General features: G+C 45.0%; 1 protein-coding gene and 1 long non-coding RNA gene across 2 annotated transcripts in view; both read right to left on the bottom strand.

The window, feature by feature from the left end:
* The window catches only part of LOC134533022 (ADAMTS-like protein 4), a 359,582-nt gene extending 345,927 nt beyond the window's left edge, over positions 1 to 13,655 (bottom strand). Inside the window, exon 1 of the mRNA XM_063370161.1 lies at positions 13,505 to 13,655. Within this exon, the coding sequence (XP_063226231.1) occupies positions 13,505 to 13,650 (146 nt within the window). The 5' untranslated portion in view covers positions 13,651 to 13,655. The remainder of the gene's footprint in view (positions 1 to 13,504) is intronic.
* Positions 13,656 to 16,376: 2,721 nt separating this feature from the next.
* The window catches only part of LOC134533536 (uncharacterized), a 235,396-nt gene continuing 233,312 nt past the window's right edge, over positions 16,377 to 18,460 (bottom strand). The window contains exon 3 of the long non-coding RNA XR_010075325.1: positions 16,377 to 16,452. This is a non-coding gene — a long non-coding RNA (uncharacterized LOC134533536). The remainder of the gene's footprint in view (positions 16,453 to 18,460) is intronic.

The raw sequence follows: 18,460 nt of genomic DNA, 5'->3' as shown, positions 1-18,460 counted from the left end.
GGCCACCGGGAGATAATTTTTAATTTGGAAGGCCTTGTGGGAGGCACCACGCATCGTGCGTCTAAACCGCAAGCGTTACGACGTGTAATCAGTCGTTACGTGCCACGTTTCGTTGCTGCTCGCTCCGCCAGAGCCTGCCCGTAACCGACTGTGCGTAAGCGTGGGAATAAACTGCACAGGACCAAACTGCGAGTTGCAGGAAAAAAACAATCTAGAATAGATTCGGTAGATAGCGCTCCAATCAACATGCTATGAAGAAACTCGTCCATTAGTTTTTTTGGTTTACCAGATGCAGTTATTACCACTGCCTACAAAACAATCGTTATTAAAACCCGAATGATAAAAAATATTAATCAAAATATCATTACTGTATTTAAGCCTTATTAATTCAATGTCATATTAAAGTTGAATTTATGTACGTATATTCTAAATCTTCACACTAAGAATAAGACACGTATTACTTAAAAATGTGACTATATTATTCTAATGTAATAGTAGATATAGTGCGTAGTCCACCTTTGCAATCTTAAAATATTGTTCATTCTCGTGATTCGAGACAGAAGCGATTTTTTTTTCTTCGAAAAAAAAATAAAAGGTTAAATGTCATATTATTATAATAAAAAATAATATTATAAATACAGAAAAAATACCTCTCTAAATATTGTGTTTGTGGTCTAGAAAACTGTTTTTTTTTTTTAATCTGGAATAGCTGTAAAATAATAACAAAAATTTTGTCATTTCAGTAGCTATTTTCTTTGTCATATAAATATATGATTTTAATAATATTATGTTACTAATCTATAAATTTTTATGTTTCATGTTAAGTTACATATGCCAGTGGTTAAATTAAATATGTTGTAAGTAAACAAATGTTACTTATTTTAGACTATAGTATTTATCATAACTAAAGAATGAAAGTGGATTATATCACAGTATTATAATTTCCGTTTAAAGTACTCAGAACATCATCGCTTTAAGATTATAAGATCTACAATATTTTAATGTGAGTTATAAATGCACGGTAATATCTACATTTTTTTTTTACTTTTTTGTATCCATAAAAGGAAAAAAAAGCACGTTTAAATAATGTGAATTCATTAAAACTTAAATATAGTATTCAGATATTCCTGAGATCCTATTGTACTTTGGTAGTACCCTATCAACCCTCTATGAACACAATAGAGAATACGTGATTTCCGCAAGCCCGTTTACTGGTTTGTGTAATACAGAAACGCCTTAACAAGTACTTACAGAAAAAGCTCGCTAGCAGGACATAAGTTTTCACAGCGACGCAACGTTGACTGGCGATCTCTTACGAACGTATCGTAGTGCGTTGAAAGTATTCTTGGACGATCCGCGTGACGTCTACGCGTTGCGTATAGCCTAAGGTCAGGCTTCCAGGCGTCTACTAATTACTAAATTGGGGTTCCTGTCGCTATGTTCCAAACGGCGTGGCCGAACGTTTTTGATCAATGCAACCTGCCTCGTTATCACTGTAATAATATAACCGATGATTTATGTAAGTGACTACGCATAAATTACGGCGTGGTTTGATATTTTTCATGAACAACATTCAAGAAAGAGAAATCATTTATCGGGAGTTCAAAACAAAAAGTTAAAAATTATTATTTTTAACACGATAATGCAGTATTCATCACAAAAGAAACAAAGGCCAATGTAAAATTAGCCTCGAATATAAACGAGGACGTGAATCAATGAATTCGAACACAACTTGGGTATTGTGTCTGGAAAATAGCCATAAATGTACGTGACCAACGTTTCTTCTACCTTTCGCGGTATTTCAACCGCGGTGATCGGATTGGCCAAGGAGTCAATGGTAATTTACCTTGACGAGATAAGTTATTTGAAGTCACGAAGTGTGTCTCTCTCTCTAGCTGTCTCTGTCTCTCTCTCTCTCTCTCTCTTCGCCCACCTGGACTGATGCACTTCCACTGCAACGGACGCTTGCATTGTGCGCCCTGGGGACATAACCTCAATTCGACCCGCCATGCCGGAGCACGCCAACAATGGACGGGGACGCCGACCGTGCTGCTCTCTGTGGAGGGAAGCCCGAGGCTCGCAGCGCCGCCCACCATTGTGTGGCGTCTCTCGGAACTAACACCCGCATTCTGAGGGCATTCGTCACGGCCATTCTGTTGCGATGCCCATTGTTTCCGGCCGGCTGTCCGCAACGATTGCGAAGGGCGCGCTTCGATGTCGAAAGATTACGATGTCTGGGGCGGCAAGGTGCAAAAGTACACAACCACAAGTACGGAATTATTTATTTCTTGGGCGCACAGTACACGGAATAGATATCCCTTGTGGTGTTCTGTTGTGTGCCTTGTGTTTCGCTATATCGACAGACCAGCCGAAGAGGGCATGGGGTTAAAAGATTTTTTGCAAAATACATTTAGTTTATGATCCCAGACCAAAATGTTTTTTTAAGTGCTGTCTGTTGAGGTAATTCAAATGCGAATGCCAAGTTGCTTGCTTCCAAAATAAGAATAAGCTTTGGTATTTCGGCTTTACGTCAATGCATATAATGGAAAGCTATTGCAACGCAAATCTTGTTCAAATTTCAATTGGTTTGTGGTTTAAAGGTTACGAAAAGACTTCTCCCTATATCGTATTGAAAAAGTTCTTTTGATGAAGAAAATAATACCATAGAGCACCCCAGGAAAAAAAATCTCATTAGTATCTTTAGTGTCTTTTTGACGTCCGTTGCTAGCGCGGGCCGCGCCTTTACCTAATTATGCATCATAAATCACGACTTTTTCTTATCCCTTGACGTGAGACTATCTGACTCTGGTTGGGAGGTCCAGAAAATGGTCTTCAACCCTTCCCGCAATTAACACAGATTTTTATTTCGTGCTATATTCCCGTTATTATGATGGCAACGCTTTTATGTCACTACCAAATGAAGAAAAGCCGTTAGTTTACATAAACATTTTGTATAATTATGAAGTATAAATAAGTATAAATAATGTTCATAGTAGAGCGATACTTAATTTAAGGACAATCTCTAAACAATAATCACACTTACGTTTCGCGGTATATATTTTATTTCACTACCAGGCAAGACCCGTTCTGGTGAGATGTTAAACTAATCGTGGGCTGCCGATTGTGTTAGACGCCAACTCAGTCTTTTTGCCGACCATCGTGGTATTTGAACGACCAGTGGCTGAATGATTACCGCTGGTTCGAGGCAAATGCGTGTCGGATGATCAACGACGGGTCCAATCACACAAGAGAAAGAAACGCGCGGATGCTAGTAGTGTAGCCTGGTGCTTGAAATTACAAAAATGAAATTAAAATTAGAGAAAATAAATTTAAGACAGACATGCGACTGAAGGATAAAAGTTGTCCTTAGTGTCTGCATGAACAGGGAAAAAAACAGCCAGAAAGGCCTCTACGTTTTGAGAGGAGCGTGAAATTTGAGGCCTACACAGAGCAGCGTGTCGTAAATAACCTCTTAAAAGAGTAGAATCCCAATAAACTTGCTTCTAATTTTTTTGCACGTGAATTTAGATAAGTATTAATAAAACCATATTTAAATGTTTATAAAAGCCTTTTTTCACGTAACAAGTCCTTATTTGATGTTTCTTTATGAACTTAAAGAAAAAAAAATGTTGCATTCCGAGCATTTACTAAAGCATGAAATCATGTGGTAGACCTATACAGTTTTGGAATTTCTGTTAATATGAAATCGTTTTTTTAATCACGCGGTTCTTAAAGACAACGTGTCGCTGATTTACGACCTTGAAAAAAAAATGCCTACTCCAGTTTTCGGAGAGCTTCATGGAGTGCCGATGTTTGTGGGTCACAGTTCTTTGGCTTTTAATTAACCAAACGCACGAAGCAAGTTGACATTGTTATTTTTTTTTAAGACAGTCGTCGGGGCATCGCGTGCGGCGACACGAGCACAACGAGTTCTTGATGGACGATGGGGAGGGTCTCAGCCCGTCGGACCAGCGCGGCGTGTCCTGTCCGACAGCGTGCAGGGGCGTCGGAACTCACTCGTGTGAAGCAGGCCCTCGGGATCTCAGCGCCGTCGTGATTTCAGCCGACGATCATACAGTGGAACTTCAGCGCGCCGAAAGTAGAAGAAGAAGAAGAAGAAGAAGGAGAAACAACACTTCTGAAGCGATCCGACAGGAGCGAGCCGCGAGAAGTCGGCGATCGTCGACCTCGCGCGCGCGCGCTCCAAGGAGGCCAAAGCGCGCCGACGCGTCGTCGTCAATAAGAATCGATGTCCCACGGCGAACAGGGGTCAAGTGATCCGAGGCGCGAAAGCCATAAATCTGAATTCGCGCGCGGACGTCGTCTCGCCAACCGCCGGGGGAGGGGGAGGGGGAGGGGGAGGGGGAGGGGGAGAGGGTGGGGGGAGACGAGAGGTCGACGGCCGAGGTCATCGTCTGGACGGGGCAGGCACGAAGGTCCAGGCCAAGGATCCGTCCCTTGTCGCATTCCCGTAGGCATCGCCTATCTGCGTAGCCTGGACCGAGCTGTGCAAGAAGGAACCAACTCCCAGGGAATCAAACCTGCATATGAGTCTCTCTTTCGCCAAACGTGCGAATCATACCGTGGTAGGGATACATTCAGCGCTCATAAATGAACCATTCTTATTTTCGTCACATTCTGTGATACAGCACCGATCGACCTTATAGAGTTCGAGTATTTACCGCCAGCCCGAGTAACTAAGCGATCATTGTGAGGAGTATTTCCTAACTAACGTTTTGTACACGTCCACTATTCCAGACTTAAGATCGACGAATTATTATCTGTTGTTGAAGGATCTCTTCAGCTAACTGTGAAAACATGGGTCACAGGTCGAAGTACATAGGTTCAATTTGATTGTGTGTTTAAAAGCGCTTTTGAAAACCACACCAGGTTTAACTATGTCCGAGTGAAAGTTGACTTGCCGCATCCGGAAACGTAACTCCATCGAGGTAACTTGAATCTTTAATCGTAATCTCCAGGCTGGGTCGAATAGACCACGAGCACAAAAGTACGGAAGTATATGTTTTTTATATATTGTGAGTTTAGTCCCAACACACGGAATGACTCGAACCAATTAGCACTTAGTCGGTAATAGAGTGGCTCGGGGCACATAATTTTGGATGTCCCTTCACCTTAAGTCTCTGGGCATAATGGCGAGAATTATACACAGAAAAATAAAATTCTGCACTTTTACAAAAGAAAGCCAAGAAATAGTTCGCAATACTAAAATAATATTTTATAATTGTAAAACCCATGTCTACTGTTATTTTGCATATATGAAATACGTTTATCGAGATATTAGAGAGTATCTAATACGAAAAATAGCGCATATATTCTTTTTTATGTTTAATTGAAGCATAATATTTTAACCATGGAAAAAATATTCAAATATTCAATAATTGGATTTTATGTTGTTTTATTATGCTTATTAATACGGCAGTTAATACTGGAAAGCTATTCAGTGGAACTGTTTACAAATAACTTTCACTATTGGAGGTACTGGGACAAAACAAAGCATAAATGCCCAGGTAAAAATACGAACCCACTATTTTGTAGTGATTCAGTTGTGTTCATGTAAATGTACAAATTTACAAAGGTTCAATGAATATTTATGTTCCATTTACAAAAAAAATTTCAGTGTAACGAACAGAATGGTAGCATGTTCTATATGGATGTGGACAGTGTTATTTAAAGAAAACCTCAGCTGCATTTAGTGGTAAAAGGCTAAGAAATAAACAATTGTTGGTTGTTACTGTCTTGCACAGCTGGGTCCAATTGAAACCGACCTCCGTAATGCAGTCAGCCGGCTGGGGCGGCTATATCAGTGCGTGGGGCCATGGTTTCGAATCCTGGGTAATGAATGGACACGTGCTGCGTTTAGAATGTAAGCTTTGATTTACTTTAGTCTAAAGTATCTTCCCTTTCGAAACCCATAAGACGTCTACTGGTATAACTATATTCCAAAAGTAAAAAATAATTATAAAAAATTATTTTATTTCTTTTTACGTTCGATATCATTAAAATCTGTTTATGAATATATAGTTTATACCTACCTTTTATTCATGTATAGTATAACTGTTATATAACTCTACAAATTGTTTCAATATATTAATTATTATAAATTTAAAAAATATATTTTATTTTTAAATGTTTACGCAAATAACAAAACGTAATATCTCAGGTTTTAAATTTCGCTTTAAAATATTAATATTTAACTGTATCAATTTAGAATTTTTATTTAAATGAAAAAAATAATACATTGTTTGGTCAAACAAAACTGTTTTTTTAATGACAGACAGAGAGGTTTTCTGTCACATTTTAATGGTAGGGCCTATGTAAAGAAAAATTATAAGAGAAATGTTTTGAGGGATTAATGAAGTTATAGTAAACATGCGAATGTGTGTATATGTATGTATATATATACACACACACATACTCTGTGTTTTGGCATAAAAGCACCCAGTCCATGGTCTATAGGTTTGTTAATCCGAGGAATGGCCAAGCACTAGAGTGAGCGTTAATTACGCAGGAACTGATTTGCTCGCATTTGGGCAAATGTCTTTACGAAGAACGTCCTGCGGATCGGTGTCCGTGATCCGATTGGCTGACGAATGGCCAAGGCCAATGACCCAGCGACGACATCTATAAATACGCTTCCGTGGGGGGGGGGGGAGGAGGAGGCAGCACGCATTCTAAAAGGCTCGCAAGGCCACCACGCCGACCTCTAGTGTCGCGGAACTTGAACTTGAACTGGCTGGGTTCAGTCAAGGCACTCGTTCGCCACTAGCGAATCTTCCCAATCTTATTCTTCTTCGGGATTACAACAACTCGCGTTACAAAACAAAACAAAAAACTAAATATTACGTACCAATACACTGTAATTATTTTTTTTGTAAATGAAACAGAAATTTTCATGCAAAATTTACGGGAATGTGTAGATTTGTACATTTATATGAAAAAAAACAACTGCATCACTATAAAACAGTATTCGCAGTAATACTGGGATCGGATTCTTACCCGCGCATTTAAGATTTGAGTTGTCGCGCAGACAAAGTTATTTGTAAACCGTTCCCTGATTACCTTTGCAGTATTAATTATACAACAAAATAAAGTCAACTGTTTAATATTCGAGTATATTTTCCATGGTTAAAAATAATAATGTTTGAATGGAAAATCAATTAAAATATTAAATAAAGCGCAAATTTTCATAAGAAATACCCAGTGTTATATAGAAAAACGTATTTCATATAAGTACGCATGAACTTGTTGAAATACCCGGCGTTGTCCGGGCTTAATACATCATAATATAAAAAAACATCACTACCGAGTTTCAAGTCTGTATGACATGCACGGTAAATTGAAAAATTTAAGAGCGGTAAATTTTTATTTTAAAGTCCCATTGATTGCACAATCTCGGTGCAACAAGGCTACGCATCAGCAGAACCGGGACGCCAATATTTATCTTCATTTTATGGAAGGCAGGTAACCCATAGGCAAGATATCACGGACGCACCAAACTATAGCACGTTACAAATTCAAGGCAACGTCATCTACCAATGAAGTTATAAACTAAACTGTTATTAGCGCCTTTAGTTCGCTAACAGTCACGAGCTTTGCTAAGCGGATGGGATTCGCCAAGGAGGAGGAGAGGAAGTTGCCGGACCTTACTATATGACCGTGTGGCGGACATAGAGAAATGACACAAACTCACTGTTTGTGTGTCTATGGCCGACCTCTTATGATTTTGTGTCATCAAACTTAATTTGCCCATTTTTCGCTTTCTGCGGGATGGAATTTCATAATTATACGTAGTCTATGTCACTCTTCGGCCCATACACTATATAAATGCAAAAAATCATGTCGGTCCGTTGCTCCGTTGCTGCGTGAAAGAAGGACAAACAGACAAATACACTATCACATTAAAAATATTAGTGTTGTACCAAAGTTACGATGTATTTCTCGACACGTTGTTTCCAATTGAATCTTTTGTGAATGTACGGGAAATGTTTTGAGTGTGCCGCGGCTGCCACCAGCTAGCCGGACGGCTGTGTCGTGCGTGGCGGTGTCTGGGCAGCGAGCGTCTTCCTCTGGCTGCTAACCCTCGTGTGTAGCCTTATCTGCGCGCCGGCCGTACAACGCCTCGGCACGTCTGGAGAGCGTCAGTGGCTGCGAGCGCAGGAGGAATTAAATCACTAGGGCGTATATACACGCCGGCATGCTTGCTCCTACCCTCCACCCCCCCCCCCCCCCAGTCGCGCCGGTCACACCGTTAAACTTTACCATGGTAACCGGGTATTTACTGTTCTTTTTCTCTGCCTATTAAAATGACTAAACTCCCTCTACTGAATCATCTGTGTTGTCCAAGCACTTAACACATTTAACCACAACTGAATACTGGCTTTGTTCTCCGTGTGAAGTAGCTTGGCTTCTGGGTAGTAGCCGTGTCCTTGGCGAATAATTCACCGACGTTTCGAGTCGACATTGCAGTAGCCATCATCAGGGAGCAGTTACCTTCAGTAGGCAGTGTCGGTAACAGCTCCCTGATGATGGCGACTGCCATGTTGACCGAAACGTCGGTGCATTATTCGCCAAGGACACGACTACAACCCAGAAGCCAAGCTACTTCAGACAATGGCCGTGAAAGCCTGCTAAAATTATTTGTTCTCCGTGTGTTTTGTGTATTCGTCTAGGTTATCCGTTCCTGATTTTTGACGTGTAAACATCTTAGATCTCGGTACACGGCATTTAGTACGAGTAATTCCGTGAATGGAAATGTGTAACCACGGTGCCGATGTCCCGTGGAGATGACGGACCCACGTGATTCTAGCGTTGGGCGCAGAAAGTACGTGCGTGATTCGCGTCCAGAAAATTTGGTACTTAAAAAGCAATTATTAAATTTATCAGTATACTTATCACGCTCGGCATAATTTTAAAGAATTGAGTGCTGAATTCCGTGTCTGCGTTTCGTTGTATTAGTTAATTTACAACACGGACAACACGAAAACACCTGAATTTGCTCGTTACCAAGGTTATATGCTTACAAATAACTGGCGAGTACTGGAGGACTCGCTCAAAAAAAAAAGTCTCTGTTAACCTGCGTAAACCATGACATATGTCCACGATTCTATGTTGAATCAATCTTGTTTCGATTCAAGAATCATTCCAAGAACGTAGTTATACGGCCATGACGTCACCGGAAAGTGCCCCTAGTGCAGGCATTGAGCGAGTTAGCGCAGCTGCAAAATGGTGCACACCTATTTAGGAGCACCCGGAGATCAAATTCCATTCTGATGTAGGTTGTATTTATTTTTTTTAATGATTTCCACAAAATCACTTCCATAATGGGCAGTTTCAATGTTCCGTGACATGATTAATTTTCTTCTCCAAATAACAAATAAAATAAAGTAGAATTTAAAAATATATATTTTAAGGTTTAACGTCTATACCGGTGGCTACTGCTTGGTAAGGGATACAATTTATTTAACTATATATATATATTTAATTTTATTATAGCCTTTTAAAATCATAAAAATTCTGATGATTTTAAAAGCCTAGGTAAAATTAAATATTTTTTTTCTATTAAACCACATCACATAGTGGGTAGGTAAAAATAACTTTAAACATAAAAAGTAACGGTTTTTTATTCAATTTCATTCTCCTCCTCCATACAACAGAAAAAAAGTTCAAAATTCAACTTTACTAGATAATTATCACGAAGTATCTGATGTATATAGTATACTTTTTTTTTTTAACTCGTGAAAGTTGAGCCACTCAGAAAGTTAGACCGCGCAGAACGTAAATATGAAGTAAAGATCTGTGAGCAGACATCTAGAAGGTGTCGCAGGGCCTTAATGTCCCGGCGGGGAGCTTCCCGGAACGCTAGCTGGGCCCGAGCGCGCAGCTGCAGGTGCAGCTGCAGGGCCGGCTCGCGTTCAGCGGCTCCCGACACGCAAAACACGTCCCGCCGCTGTTATCGTCGGGCGAGAAGCCATCGCGACGGAGAAAGGCGGCACAGTTGGACATTGCATCGTTATTTGTTTCCGTAAATGGAACACTAATATTCACGTAAAATTACAGATGTTTATAAATGTGTAAGTTAACGTGAAAACAACTGGATAACTGTATCGCTACAAAATAGTGTTCGCAGAAAACACAGTGTTCAGATTCTTACACGGGCATTTATGATTTGTGTTGTTCCAGTACCTCCAATAGTTATGATAAGCATAATCATACAAAAGAAAGTTCAATTATTGGATAGTCTATTATCTTTTTCATGGTTTGAAAAAAAAATAGGCTTGAATGAAAATTCAAATAAAATATAAAATTATACGCCAAATTTTGTAAGACGTACTCAGTGCTATCTCTAAAAACGTATTTTATACATGCAAAAATTACCCTAACCATGGGTTTGTTCAAAGTTGGAATACATTTTTTTGCAGTATTACAAACTATTTCTTGACAACTGGTTTCCAAAGGAATCTTTAGTAAAGTTACAACAAAAAAAAATTCTGCGCGGTTTGAGAATTGCATTTCAGCCAGTCTGGTTTAACCGAAGTCACATATTCTGGCAGTGCTTCTTAGTACATAGGCCATGGTCGAGTACTTCCTCAATTATTTCGCTATCAAAGAACATTTCAGTTTTTTCCTCATTTCATTTGGTCCTAAAATTTATAAATCGTTTGTCCTGGTGTATTTTTACTTAAAGTCTTTTGTCATAAAAAAAAGGTTATGGCTAATATTTATCATAATTTTTTCAAAGCTAAAAAATTATTTGGCAAGGTAAACATTTAAAAAAATATTTCGAAGCGGTCACAAATTTATTTTTTCCCCCGGTGCAATGGTGTTGGGATAGCCAGGGACAGAAGTTTGTGAACACTGTAAAGAGGACAGGACGCACCGCGACGGAGTCGACCGAGGGCTCCGGCATGCGCGGGGTGCGTTCCGACGGGGAGAGAGAGATACGGAGGGCGCGACTCTCCGACGGAATTACTGCCCGCAGCTGAGCAAACACCAGCGGCGCGGGGCGGTGGCGCCAGAAGCCTGCCCAGCGACCACGGGCACGCACGCACGCTGTGGGGGAAGCCTACAACTCACGTAGTTTCGGTTCCCTGCAAGAATTTCCCAAGATTTCCGAAGTTTTGCGTTTTGGTACTAACGCCACTTCAGCCGCTAAATCAGAAGTTTACAATGAAAACAAGCATGTTGTGACTGACCTGACCTAATCTAACCCTTCGACTTTTTTTTTAATTTCAATTTTTGAGAGAAATCCGAAGTTGCACGAACGTGGTAGGGAACCGAAACTACGTGAGTTGTAGGCTTCCCCACGCTGTGTGCAGGGCTCCAGGAGAAGCCACGTGATTTGAAAACTACTCGACATAATCCGAGCGGGGTCTCTTTACGAGAGCATTTATGAATACGCTGGAGCACTGTTTCCGTATTTACCTTTCAACTGAATTTTTATAACAGTGAAAATTACACAAATAAAGCGTCATTTCAGAATAAATTTTATATGTGAAACACTGGTACAGATTCTTGAAAGCACTCAAATAACTTGCGTCTTACCTTTATCTTCGTTTATTATGGTTACCACTTAAATATCATGGGTTCCCTATGCACACCAAGAAGACTCCGCACCATTTCAAAGCCTTGCTCTTAGAGACGATACCGCTCTAGAAGTACCAGTGAGCGTCGCATTTATCATCCCGCTTCAGTATCACTAACACACCCCTGACTATACGTTGACGTACCAAGTCATCGGGGACAATGCGTAGGGACTGGAAACATTCGTCAGTTCCATAACCTCTAGGAATGTCTCCGCAATCTTCTACGCAGCGTCCACATCATATGTCCATATCTTCAAGACCAGTGTCGAGAACCACTGGGTGCCAGCAAGTGTGTACAGGATGTCATCAATTCGTGGAATGGGTTAGCTGTCATATTTTGGTGATGCCATTCAACTTACAGAAGTCCACACAGAACCTCAGTTTACCAGCCTTCTTTGCTACCAGAACGACTGGGGATGCCCACGAACTCTTTTATGGCTCTATTACCCCACACTTTGTCACATGTTAAATCATCGTCTCAGTCTCTTCTTGCTTTGCCAAAGGCAACCGTCATGGGACCTGACGCATTGGTTCTTCATTGCCTGTGTAAATGCAATGGTAGGCTAGGTCAGTATCCGCCAAGACGAAACGTCCCTTTTATTTTTCGTAGATAAGCAGTTACTTATTCTGCTTTTTCAAATGTAACGTTCTATTGATAGCGCACTTAAATAACTGTTCTAGTTCAGATCTCAGTGGTGTTAAATTGTTCTCGTGAGGTGGAGTAGTTTCATACTGGGTTACCCAAACGTTTGGTACACAGTTAGCTATTAGTTCACCCTTCTTCAAAAACCTTTAATTTTTGATTCGAGGTTGGCCACCCTTACTGGAACATTTCATCAACCTTAGTAATGCTTAGGGCGATCAGGAATCTCTCCAGACCTATTGTCATATCTGGCTCGATGATTTAGATCGTATTGTCCGTATGGGGTCTCCCTGTATTCGAGCTGCTATTTTCTGCTCATGACTGGCCGGAATTGAAACAGTTTCATCGACTACTACATGTATTATGGGTACTTTTAACTACGAAAAAATACAAAAGCAAATACACAATCTATTTGTATATTTCATTACTTAAAAACATTTAATTCGAAAAAAAAATTGGAGGCTTCGGCACTTTCCCATTCGCCGCCTACGTGAAGAGGAAGGACGCCATTGTTCTAGGAGCTTCAGGTGTCAATTCGACACTGATGACGAAACACTTCAAAGAGGGCAAGAACGTTCCATAATGGGGGCTAAGAGGTATGAAAACGGCGACGCCAGCCTCCGAGGCAGTGCAGTGAAGAGAGTGAGTGATCCTTAGGCGAGCGAAAGTGGACGCCGAGAGACGGGCTTTGTGTGCGGAGAATGATGCATCGGAACTGTGTTGTGTGCGACGGACGAGTGAGAAGTGCAAGGCAGTGTGTTGGAACAGACGTGCGCGGTAAGAAACGGTCAGTAGAGAGAGCCACTGTCTGGTCGAGCTACAGTGGGGAGAGTTAACTGTGGAGTAATTGAAAGAGTGATTAATTTGTGGACAGACATTTTCAGTGTTGTAACTTAACTAATTAAAAGTGTAAAAAGTAGTAACAAATATAAATATATTTAATTAAATCAGCTATCCTTCCCGAACATATTTTCCCACGTGTAACTTTTGAAGACATATTAATTAAAGGTTATATGAATTATAAATGAATAATTTAAATAATATAAAAATATTAAATTATAAAATCGTAAAAAAAATAGATTTGAGCTTCCCGATTCGAAAGTATATCAATTCAAAGTTATGTTTTATTGTTGTATTAGGTGGTTCAGAACTTTAATTTTTTTGTGTGATTTTATCTCATGATATACAAATGTAAATAAATGTTTAAAATGTGAATATGCAATAATATTAGAAACGGGAATAAAGCAGAGTCACTGACCTGGGCTCCTTGTAGCGGCACTCGCGGCTCTGCACGGTGACCCCGCCGCCACACGGCCGGGAACACCGGCTCCAGCGGCCCCAGTGCGACCACGAGCCCACGGCGGCCGCCAGCTTGCCGCCCGCCAGCAGCCTCTGCCGGTACATCTGGTACACCTGCGGACACGCCGGTGGTGCCAGGGGTCAGCCACTCACAACACGGCCTGCATCAGCCCCAGTGAGACCACGAGCCCACGGCGGCCGCCAGCTTGCCGCCCGCCAGCAGCCTCTGCCGGTACATCTGGTACACCTGCGGACAAGCCGGTGGTACCAGGGGTCAGCCACTCACAACACGGCCTGCATCAGCCCCAGTGCGACCACGAGCCCACGGCGGCCGCCAGCTTGCCGCCCGCCAGCAGCCTCTGCCGGTACATCTGGTACACCTGCGGACACGCCGGTGGTGCCAGGGGTCAGCCACTCACAACACGGCCTGCATCAGCCCCAGTGAGACCACGAGCCCACGGCGGCCGCCAGCTTGCCGCCCGCCAGCAGCCTCTGCCGGTACATCTGGTACACCTGCGGACACGCCGGCGGTACCAGGGGTCAGCCACTCACAACACGGCCTGCATCAGCCCCAGTGCGACCACGAGCCCACGGCGGCCGCCAGCTTGCCGCCCGCCAGCAGCCTCTGCCGGTACATCTGGTACACCTGCGGACACGCCGGCGGTACCAGGGGTCAACCACTCACAACACGGCCTGCATCAGCCCCAGTGAGACCACGAGCCCACGGCGGCCGCCAGCTTGCCGCCCGCCAGCAGCCTCTGCCGGTACATCTGGTACACCTGCGGACACGCCGGTGGTGCCAGGGGTCAGCCACTCACAACACGGCCTGCATCAGCCCCAGTGCGACCACGAGCCCACGGCGGCCGCCAGCTTGCCGCCCGCCAGCAGCCTCTGCCGGTACATCTGGTACACCTGCGGACACGCCGGTGGTGCCAGGGGTCAGCCACTCACAACACGGCCTGCATCAGCCCCAGTGCGACCACGAGCCCACGGCGGCCGCCAGCTTGCCGCCCGCCAGCAGCCTCTGCCGGTACATCTGGTACACCTGCGGACACGCCGGCGGTACCAGGGGTCAGCCACTCACAACACGGCCTGCATCAGCCCCAGTGAGACCACGAGCCCACGGCGGCCGCCAGCTTGCCGCCCGCCAGCAGCCTCTGCCGGTACATCTGGTACACCTGCGGACACGCCGGTGGTGCCAGGGGTCAGCCACTCACAACACGGCCTGCATCAGCCCCAGTGAGACCACGAGCCCACGGCGGCCGCCAGCTTGCCGCCCGCCAGCAGCCTCTGCCGGTACATCTGGTACACCTGCGGACACGCCGGCGGTACCAGGGGTCAGCCACTCACAACACGGCCTGCATCAGCCCCAGTGAGACCACGAGCCCACGGCGGCCGCCAGCTTGCCGCCCGCCAGCAGCCTCTGCCGGTACATCTGGTACACCTGCGGACACGCCGGTGGTGCCAGGGGTCAGCCACTCACAACACGGCCTGCATCAGCCCCAGTGAGACCACGAGCCCACGGCGGCCGCCAGCTTGCCGCCCGCCAGCAGCCTCTGCCGGTACATCTGGTACACCTGCGGACACGCCGGTGGTGCCAGGGGTCAGCCACTCACAACACGGCCTGCATCAGCCCCAGTGAGACCACGAGCCCACGGCGGCCGCCAGCTTGCCGCCCGCCAGCAGCCTCTGCCGGTACATCTGGTACACCTGCGGACACGCCGGTGGTGCCAGGGGTCAGCCACTCACAACACGGCCTGCATCAGCCCCAGTGAGACCACGAGCCCACGGCGGCCGCCAGCTTGCCGCCCGCCAGCAGCCTCTGCCGGTACATCTGGTACACCTGCGGACAAGCCGGTGGTACCAGGGGTCAGCCACTCACAACACGGCCTGCATCAGCCCCAGTGAGACCACGAGCCCACGGCGGCCGCCAGCTTGCCGCCCGCCAGCAGCCTCTGCCGGTACATCTGGTACACCTGCGGACAAGCCGGTGGTACCAGGGGTCAGCCACTCACAACACGGCCTGCATCAGCCCCAGTGAGACCACGAGCCCACGGCGGCCGCCAGCTTGCCGCCCGCCAGCAGCCTCTGCCGGTACATCTGGTACACCTGCGGACACGCCGGTGGTGCCAGGGGTCAGCCACTCACAACACGGCCTGCATCAGCCCCAGTGAGACCACGAGCCCACGGCGGCCGCCAGCTTGCCGCCCGCCAGCAGCCTCTGCCGGTACATCTGGTACACCTGCGGACAAGCCGGTGGTACCAGGGGTCAGCCACTCACAACACGGCCTGCATCAGCCCCAGTGAGACCACGAGCCCACGGCGGCCGCCAGCTTGCCGCCCGCCAGCAGCCTCTGCCGGTACATCTGGTACACCTGCGGACACGCCGGCGGTACCAGGGGTCAGCCACTCACAACACGGCCTGCATCAGCCCCAGTGAGACCACGAGCCCACGGCGGCCGCCAGCTTGCCGCCCGCCAGCAGCCTCTGCCGGTACATCTGGTACACCTGCGGACACGCCGGTGGTGCCAGGGGTCAGCCACTCACAACACGGCCTGCATCAGCCCCAGTGAGACCACGAGCCCACGGCGGCCGCCAGCTTGCCGCCCGCCAGCAGCCTCTGCCGGTACATCTGGTACACCTGCGGACAAGCCGGTGGTACCAGGGGTCAGCCACTCACAACACGGCCTGCATCAGCCCCAGTGCGACCACGAGCCCACGGCGGCCGCCAGCTTGCCGCCCGCCAGCAGCCTCTGCCGGTACATCTGGTACACCTGCGGACACGCCGGTGGTGCCAGGGGTCAGCCACTCACAACACGGCCTGCATCAGCCCCAGTGAGACCACGAGCCCACGGCGGCCGCCAGCTTGCCGCCCGCCAGCAGCCTCTGCCGGTACATCTGGTACACCTGCGGACACGCCGGCGGTACCAGGGGTCAGCCACTCACAACACGGCCTCGAACCAGTATAAAATAAACTAAGAAGTACAGTCAGTGACTTTGGCCACGAAAGCTAACCTTCTAAGTCGGCTGCACTGAAATTAAACCAGTTGAAAATTGTAATTTTTTCGGTAATTGTTCACTCACGTTACTTTAAGTCATCCGAAATGACTGGTTTTTTAGTTTCAAAAACGGTAGCCATCATTTTTCGACTCTTAAACGTTTTGCGGAGATGTTTACTGAGCGCGCGTACTTAGGCTACACGCATTGCGTATTCGGAGTCCATTATGCCTATGGCCGAAGCGTCCGTTTCATTCGCAGGGGGCGAAATTCTATGCACAGTGGTTAAAGAAACTGGTTCAGCGTTACGAAAAGTGCTTGCAACTGAGTGGTGGCTATGTGAAAATGTGAAGAAGATACGTAGTAAACTTAAACTGTCAATAAAAACCTTTTTCTCGCGAGTTTATTTTTTTGTGATGACCAAACGGACATCCCGCGTATGGATGTGTGTATAAGTGTGTGTGTGTAGGTGTGTTTGTGTACTTGTGTGTGTGTAGGTGTGTTTGTGTACGTGTGTGTGTGTGTGTGTGCGAGCGTTTTTGTTAACGCTGAAATGAAATACTTAAACGAGCTAAACAGTAACGTACATGGTTATTTTCTGGGAGCGACCCGCAATAACAGTGACTGCGCGCCTGTAAAGCGGGCAGCCTAAGGAGTCGGGGACAGGGGTCGTCTCACTGCAGGGTCAGCGACCTTCTCCCGCGCCGCGGGATGCTATTTCCGAGACGTCGACGAATTCCTCCCCCCCCCCCCCTCCACTCCTTTTTCAACGATACACCACTCTCCTTCCTTCCCATCTCGCCGTACTCAATCTCCGGACTCCATGGGGACCACGTGCGGAGATGGAATAAAATAAAAAATAAATAAAATAAAAATTAGAACACGGACATTAAAAAAAATAATAAGTGGCCGGTCGTGAGTCTAGCGACGGGTTTCGCCTCCTTCGGGGCTGTCAGGTCTCTCGCCTACCTCAAACGTCGTCTGCTCCAGAAGCGGGAGTGGGCGAATGAAGCCTTACGCTGGAATCAATATGGCGCGCATGGACAGGTTGCGAAGATTAATTGATTCACTAGCCAATCGCGATGTTACCGAAATTCATGTCAGCAACATTTTTTTTTTCGAATGTTGGTTAAACTCGTGTATTGGTATTACAATTATTTCTATATTTTCATAACTTTGGTTTATTAAACATACAAGTCTTCTGATTAAACAAATTGATCTGAAATACGTCGATTTAAAAAGAAAAACATTGTTAATTATAGCTGTTGTACGTGTGGTGCTTATGAATAGGCGATGATCATATTATATGAAATCGTTTATGTTTTTGTTTGTTGATCGGATAAAATCGCATTTTCGCAATAACGCAATATATTGCATTTGCATTGCGTCCTGCGCTTTTTATCTAACGCGTTTTTGTGATTCAATGCAGTAGCGAAAATTTTTATAGCGAAGGAGATTGGGAATGATCATATTCGTGCGGATTAATAAATTTGTTGTCGTTATTGTTACATTGGTTATACTGTTCCTCAGTGCCTCAAAACTTTGATCGGATCAACAACAGTACAAAACAACATTTTTTTGTAAAAAAAAAAATGTTATATTTTTTATTTCGGAATTTCAGATGAAATCTCAAGGGTTTATTTGGCATTATACGTAAATTATCTTGCCTCTGAACTTATTGAATTATATAGCATTTGGTTTGTTCACTATCCAATTTTGTGCTGTGCTAGTTCGAGCTTTCACAGGGATGCTTATCATCTATATAGTCTAAATATATAAACCTGAACGCATGTTATTTGTTTGCATAGCCGTAAATTATAATATTATGCAGCGACAATGTCACTCACCCTTCTGCAAAGGCAGTTCGGATTCAGTTTCCGTCGGTTACAAACCCGGAGTAGTTCTGCTAGAGGGTAAA

This window comes from Bacillus rossius, chromosome 6 (genome assembly GCF_032445375.1).
Source record: "Bacillus rossius redtenbacheri isolate Brsri chromosome 6, Brsri_v3, whole genome shotgun sequence".
Lineage (NCBI taxonomy): Eukaryota > Metazoa > Arthropoda > Insecta > Phasmatodea > Bacillidae > Bacillus > Bacillus rossius.
Note: the sequence above shows the minus strand (reverse complement) of the source record. Positions and strands in the feature narration are given on the sequence as shown.